This window comes from Aulonocara sp. 'chitande type north' Nkhata Bay, linkage group LG16, assembly GCF_057382095.1.
Source record: "Aulonocara sp. 'chitande type north' Nkhata Bay isolate Kocher_YH1m ecotype deep benthic linkage group LG16, A_spYH_male_GT1.1, whole genome shotgun sequence".
Taxonomy (NCBI): Eukaryota; Metazoa; Chordata; class Actinopteri; order Cichliformes; family Cichlidae; genus Aulonocara; species Aulonocara sp. 'chitande type north' Nkhata Bay.
In genome coordinates, this window is record NC_141359.1 from 987,195 (window position 1) to 995,075 (window position 7,881).

Below are 7,881 nucleotides of genomic sequence, written 5' to 3' on the forward strand. Positions count from 1 at the left end.
TAGTTGTCCCAGTATAGTTTAGTTCTCCGTTTTGCCGTTTGCCTCTCTTTTTGTGTTCAATAAATCACCTTTACACCTTCACGACTGCCTGTGTTTGGATCCTCCTTTTCCTTTTCTACACGGCTCTTTTCACTCGCCGTGACACATATTGGTCATGATGGGTGAAACTGGGGAACCCATGGCACACCCATGTTTCTGCCAGTAGACCATTGTATGTTAAGTACGTGGAATGAAGACACACTTGGTTGATGCTGAGAGTGGTCCTGTTGCTGAGGTTGGGGTCCTCCTGTAATCTATTACGAACTACCTCCAATGCTTCCGTGACTGGAATGCAAGTGAAGAGAGATGTAACATCGTATGACACCATTGTTTCATCTGCCTCCACAACATCTATCACCTTCTCAACAAAATCTAAGGTGTTTTGGATATGGTGTTCAGAGCTGCTTACCAGCTCAGGTTGAGGATCGAAGTCAGAACCTTAGAGATGTTATAGGTGACCGAGTTGATCATAAAGACAATCGGTCTTAAAATTCCACCCTGTTTATGTATCTTCAGTGAACCATAAAGACTTAGTGTAGATTCCCCTGGGTACATACAGCCTGTGGTATGAGCGCTGGTCGATAGCATTGTCTTGTTCTAACTACTTCAAACAGTCTATCACCCTCTTCTTGTAACCACTTCCTGGGTCTTGTTTCATTGGCACATAAGTATTTTTGTCACTGTGCAGTGATAACATTTTCTCATGAAAGTCTTTCTGGTTTAGCAAAACTGTGCACCTACTCTTATCTGCCAGAAGGATGATAATGTTGTTGTCATTACTAAGTGATGTAAGTGTCTTCCGCTCCTCAAAATCAAACAAATTCCATGAAAAGAGATGGTCCAGGAACCTTGGGAAGGACGTGCGTTGCTCAGTGTTCATTATCTTGTGTATGTGTTTGTCCCTCTGAATGAAAATGATGTGTGTACAACATGATGTGAGAGTGTGATGGTGTTAATCTTTTTTTTGGTATCTTTGATTTACAAACAATAATAATAATGCTAATAATAGTAATGCTAATGCTAATAATAATAATAATGCAACACACTTTTGCACATATGGTTATTGTTACCTTTATTATTTTCTGACATTATATTCCACACAACAAAAAGAAATCATGGATGCAAGGAAACAATAAAACGACAACGAAGAGCAAAAACAAACAAACTTGGCAAATAAAACTTCATAAGCAATGCTATTGTTGTCTAGCACATTTACCAGCCCACTCCATCCCCTACAAAAATGAAATGAAGAAAAAGAAAGAAACAAATTTCAACTAAAGTATAAAAAAATGACCCCCCCAAAAAAACCTTTTGAAAGCACCACAACAGAAAGCTCACAACTCTCTACCAATGTTCTGATGTCTCTCTATCTATCTTTTAGGACGGAGGGCTGTGGGTATTCTTCTTCCCTTTGCTGAATTTGATCACTGTTGGATGGGTTTTCATTGCCGCTGCCTCACTGAAAACAAAGCGTAGATCTAGGCTGAACATTGATCAGCGTGAGTGTGGGACTGACTAACCTTGAAATGCTGTTTTGGAATGGTGTGCAATGAAAAATAGGCTGACTGAGATTTCACAGATATTGCACAAATGTAACAAAGCAGTCCTAGATATTTGTTTAATATGTGGCTCAAAGGACATATTCTGGTTAAAAAAAAAAAGACTCCAAGTTTCCTCACATTGGATGCCATTGCCTTGGCCTCTACTAACAGAGATAGAATCTTGTTAGATACCATATTTTAAAGACTTTTAGGGCTGAGTACAACAACCTCAGTTTTATGTGAATTTAGAGCAGAATGTTAAAGGACATCCAGGTCTTTATATTTTTATATCATTATACAGTATCTATCTTTATATCTAGGAATGAAAGTTTTTCTTTAATTTGCACAAGGTGACTTAACAATCTCACTCACATTCAAGTATTATCTAAATAAGGTCACACCCAGGGCTTTCTGTCATTATTTTTTTGAGGTGGGGCATAAAATGTTGCTTCTGAGTGAGGGACTATGATAGAATAATTGCTTGAATGACAGTTTGAGAACCACTGCCTTAATGGCAGCAGTTTAATTTAATAATAAAACTAACAACATATTAGTGAAAGTGTGAAAAGATATTGAAAAACAAACCTAATGAAAAAGAAATCAAAGTCTGACATAATTATCAGAAGAAAGGTGAGTATTATTATTTAGGGCTGTCAACGTTAACACATTAACGTGGATTAATCCATCATCATGATTAGCGCGATTCATTTTTTTTAAGCAATTAACCCATCTGGACCACAGAATAACTTAAAGTCCCTGGAATGTCTCTGTCAACACATTCTGGGCAGTTTGTCCAAAGTTTGTCCATTCTGCGCTCCAGATGGGTTAAATGTGTTAAAAAAAATTAATTGAATTAATCTTGATGATGCCCTATTATTATTGTTATTATGATTCTTCTAGTTCACTCTGGTCTATTCTTCATTTGTCCTGTGGAGGAAACAACCGAGCAAGCTATTGTATTCGAGATCTTTCTAAAACATCATTATTATCTGGTCATGAAGTCAAGCTTCAATGATTTCTTTGACCCAGAAACTAAATCTGTGCCTGTGGCTGTTATCTCTGTAGAGCCAAACTTGATTTCCAACTGAATTTTACGATTCGTTGCTTCACTGGTATTGGACAAGTCAACAGGAAATGAACCAACCTTCTCAACTTCATCCTCATCTACATACACAGGATTTTGTTTAACTGTACGGTAAAATGAAAAGTCTGCAGTAAACTGATGGGGTTCTCCTGGATATAAAGTGTGAGTTTTGGTTTCATTCCATCCCACATCGTCACCTTCCGTCACCAGTTTCCTGAAAATATCACAGCACAGCTCACCTGCCTCAGCTGTGTATTTCTTTTCTTCCTTGTGTTTGGACTCATCAAAACTCTCACAAATAGCAAACCCATAAGTAAAGGCACTCTTTCGGGTTGTCACCAACCCTGGGTTTCTTCCAAATGTCAGTGCTCCCTTCATGATTGCCTCTTGTGGTCTAAAAGGACACAGGACTTTACATTGATCACCAAACTGATCGATAACATGTTGACGTAGAATCTGGCTTTCAGCGTAGCCGCCCACTAACAGCATGTACTCGATGTTTAGATTTTTGCTCAGGATTTCTCTGAGACTGTCAGTGATGCCCTTCAGGCTCTCAGCAAAGAAAGACCTCAGTCTCTCTTTAGAGATTTTGATTGATCCTTCATCCCAGGAAGCACCTTGCACTGATTGAAAGAAGTTTTCTATTCCTTGTCTTTTCTGAGCCAATGTTCCCAGATTATATGGACATATCATCTGAACATCATCATCTACCTGTTTGAGATACATAAACTCATACATTATCTTTTGAACCTCAGTGGGAAAGTTTTTCTCATATTCCTCCCAGACACTACAAGAGAAAATTTCAATGAGAAATTCTTTGAATTTCCTGTCCACAGTTTGCCCCCCCAAATTATTTCCTGAGGCCTTGTGCAGCTCCTTCAGGGCTCCTCCATCCAGGACTTCATGAACGGTGATGTCAATGGTTCCACCTGCAACAAACACAGAAGAGATTATGAAAAGTTACTTCCTGTTATACTTCTTGATTCTGGATGAATCTTTTTGCATTCCAGTGGTTCAGTTCTCTTAGGAAGGTTTCTAATCGAGAAAAGTGCAAGGTAACCATAATCAGAGCTGTTCCAGCTCTCCAAATAATAACAAAAGAAGCTTGAACGCTTCATTTATTGCCTCATTTAGCAGAGGAACACACTTATACCATCCTTTATGAAAAAATACAGCATCACATACTTAGAAGGTACTTTTTTACACAATGTTAGACAAACAGTGCATTTCTAGAGTCATATACAGTACCTCCACAGTCCACCACCATGTACTTTGACCCTGGAGATCGGTCTAATGCTCCTCTGCCATAATTCTTTGTGATGAAGCCATCAGCTGGCAGCTTCTTACACCAGGCTGAGGCGGCCTCTGGTTCCAGTGCAATGCCCAGCTTGTGTTGAGTTTCGTTAGTAACAATTCCTGCCTGGAAGTAAGTAAATTCAGAATCCTTTGATCGTTTTATGATTTTAGGGCTCTCTTAAGAATATTATGTTACCTCAGTTGCAGCTTCTCTCATGAACTGTTTTGCTAAAGGATCCCAGATAGCAGGTACAGTCAGCACCCAGGTGAAATCAGAGACAGTGATCTCTTTCTCTGTTGCATAGACACTGACTGTTTGTAGTGCATCTTCCTTCAGGTATCTTAGTGCTTCTCTGAAGACCTTCAAGGCATTCATTAAATTTCCATTTGCATCATCCATCATCGTATCTCTATTGACTCTCTGGAGATGATAAGAAGTTAGTTTGAATAAATAGATTTATTAGTTTCAACCATCCGAAAGATGTTTTAATGGAAGGCCACATGAAAATTGTTATAAACTGAAGCCTATGTTTTCTGTGGGACATTAAATTCCTGCCATTTCCATGAGCTTATTATCATTATCTGCAATTACTGATTTATGTACACATTGGTGCAGGCTAAAAATTTACACTGATTATTTTCCTTCAGCACAAACAAAACAAACCTGTTTTTCTCACTATATTCCAGCGGTAATTCTGTCTGAAGACTATGCAGAAAGACAGACAAACAGTATTTGTGGATTAAATGGACTTCAGTACATCTGCCTTTTACTAGTGATGGGATGTCCGGCTCTTTTTGAGTATATCTGAAACCTCAATGAATTTGTGATTAATTTGTGGAATATTAATTGTGGAGCTTTACTTACTTTGCCGTAGAGCACCATCTTAAAGTTTTCAAAGAAGTAGTGTCTCTTTGAATCTTCTCTATCCATGCTAATATACTTTTTTTTGGCTTCATGACCAAACTTCAGAAGTTCTTCATTTTCACTTAACAGAAGACAAGTAAGAGTCTTTGGGGTTTCCAGCCCTTGTTCATTACCCCATTTTCTGAACTGAGGATCAGCTTCTTTCCCTCTGGGTGTAATACTGAAGGCATATCCGCTGTATGCAGTGCCAAAGTCTATGGCTATGATACATTCCAATGACTGCATTATAGAAACAGGTCCAGCAAGCCAAGGAGAAGACAGAAGTTAAACTACAGATGAGCAGCCGTCACTGAGTATTTATTCTATTTCTTTAAGCTCCACCTCTCAGTTAATGATTTTAATTGCTGATAGTTGACATGCCAGTTTTCAGTACATCATAAACAAAAATAAATACAACTGTGCATTGATAAACATTAACAGAACAGTAAATTAGTAGTATTTTCTCAATATAATGTGAAAGAAATGGAACAATTAATCAGAAAGACCAAGCATTTAAAGTTATACAAATGTTCTCTATAGGACGTCCTTTCTCTCGTTCTGACCTGTTTTACTACTGAGAAGTATGCTCTATGAATTTTATTGCTAGTAATAACAGTGCTATTTCTTCTGTTTAAACACTCTATCTCTACTCTCGTGATCACATATATAAGTTGTGATTACAAAGTGTGGGTGAGTAGAGTATGCTGAACAACACACGTTCCTCAGGTTTTCATATTCCATCGCTCAACATCCTCATTCTTATCTGACACTTCAGCTTACAGAGAACATGCAGTGAAGTGAAGGAGAAACTTTGCACAGAGAACAGTGTTGTTTGAAAACTTTACCAAACCACTGTGACTGACATGAATGTCTTTCATTTTCTTCTCGCATTTCTCATCTTTATCCCCTGACTTTAATTTTTACTTCCACTTTGTCACATACCTGACTCAGCCATGTGATTAGAGTGAATTCAGGACAAAACAGAGGTGCAGTCTGGTTTTCACAGGGGAGGGTTAGGATTAGTAATTTTGATAGATTATCCACTACTTTGTATGTTTCCTCCAAAATAATCTGAATGACAATTCACAACAGATCAAGTTTGAATACATTTACTTAAAACCGGAGTTTTAAAAGGATTGTAACAATTACATTTTATTTTAATTTTATTGAAATTTTTAAGTCTGAAAGCAAATTTTAACATCTCTAATAAAAATATTTATATGAATCCTTAAAGCGTCCCTTTGATTAAGATTTCTTTATCTGTCACCTCTTTGTATAGTAACATTTGTTTTTAGATAAGTTACTGTTGTGGAAATCCAGGTAGTGAATAATGTTGCTTGTGGGTATTTGTGTTCTATTAATTTGCCCTGGAAAAACCCTTTAGTTCTGCTAAAGTAAAACTCTTTGCGGCTGTGACACACTGTACTTGATGTGTGTAATGATTGCAATGACAGCCCTTGCCGGGCATTCTATGTATTGATTCCAACCAACCAACCTTTATTGGGTCTTTGATTCAAGATTACTGCATACTAGTTCATCTTGAAGTAGGGTGGTTTAGGGAAGACTGGCCTCATGACATCATCATTTCCATCTGTTTTATTTCCTCTGCCTCTGTACAGTTTATGGTTACAGTGATGTGCTGCTAATCCATATTCAATTCAATTCAATTTTATTTATATAGCGCCAAATCACAACAGCTAATCCCTGTCAGGACTCTTGCTGCGGCATTTTGGATTAACTGAAGGCTTTTCAAGGACTTTTTAGGATCCTGATAATAATGAATTACAGTCGTCCAGCCTAGAAGTAATAAATGCATGAACTAGTTTTTCAGCATCACTCTGAGACAGGATATTTCTAATTTTAGAGATGTTGCTCAAATGGAAGAAAGCAGTCTTACATATTTACAGCTTTAAATACAGATGTAACATACGTTTCACACTCTGTCATTGATAGGTTTGTAGCTTGAACCTATGCGCTGGAACGTTGAAGACAATATAATTACACCGCAAGCAAGACACGAAGTAGGCAAAGTTCTTCATATTTCTCGTGCACGGGAGAGAACCGGACAACCGCCGTTCCTTCGCTTGACCCCAGTTGCCACCCCGTAACACTGCTCTTTTATTAAGGTTACATGAATATGCATAGGTTCATTAACATACGACGTCTACATACAAACAAAGAGTACCTTGCCTGTGTGTGTGTGTGTGTGTGTGTGTGTGTGTGTGTGTGTGTTCTCGTATTTACTACCTGGTGGGATCCACAACCTGAAATTTCACTCACCTCGTGGGGTCCAATTTTTCCGGTGGGGACCGAGCACCGGTCCCCACAGGCACAAGCATTGCAATGGATAGAAAATAGCCTCCTGATATGCCTAGTGCGATTTTTTTTGAAAAGTAAAATTGGTCCCCTGGAAGTGACTTTTCCTGACAACGTGTGTAAATGTGTGTGTCGACTTGACGCCCTACTGTTGAAATGTGGTATTGCAAGTGTGTAAAATTGGACCGGTGGGGCCATTTTCCTGACAAAGTGTAAACTTTTAAACTAAGTATAACTTTATATTTTATGAATGCATTTACATCAAAAGCATTTCTTAATGATCTGGGTGCAGTTTTGAAGGGTTGAGCATTCTGATATGTCACTCCTACGTGAATAGGCCCCCCAAAATGTACTTTCAAACTTCCCTATGCAATTGCATTGCCTTTTCTCCTAACTTTGCGGTCATGCTGTGAGTCACAGGAGGGGTGTAGAGGGTCAGAAATCGGGTCACTTCATCGCCAAATCACCCTCTTCAAGACATATGTTTTGGTTTATTTTTGAATGATGGACTGTCTTCTTTCTCTGGTGCTTTATTGATTATTATTATAAGCTATGTTTCGGTTATTCTTTTTAAGGGATTAGTTCTTATGTTTTTGGTATTTCTCGGGATTAGGATTTATATGCTGTTTACTTTGTGATACTGTGTTTATCATTATATTAGTAGGTTTTGATCAGTGTCAAGTCCGTCTCTCTGTCTAATC

General features: G+C 38.1%; 1 protein-coding gene across 1 annotated transcript; it reads right to left on the bottom strand.

The window, feature by feature from the left end:
* Positions 1-1,103: 1,103 nt before the first annotated feature.
* LOC147310737 (heat shock 70 kDa protein 12A-like) lies at positions 1,104-5,096 on the bottom strand. The gene is made up of 4 exons (XM_086266461.1): positions 4,826-5,096; positions 4,157-4,381; positions 3,913-4,084; positions 1,104-3,593 (listed from the first exon to the last, which is right to left on the bottom strand). Exons 1-4 carry the CDS (start codon positions 4,889-4,891, stop codon positions 2,566-2,568), a joined length of 1,491 nt encoding a protein of 496 aa, XP_086122587.1. The 5' UTR covers positions 4,892-5,096; the 3' UTR covers positions 1,104-2,565.
* Between the last annotated feature and the right edge of the window lie 2,785 nt (positions 5,097-7,881).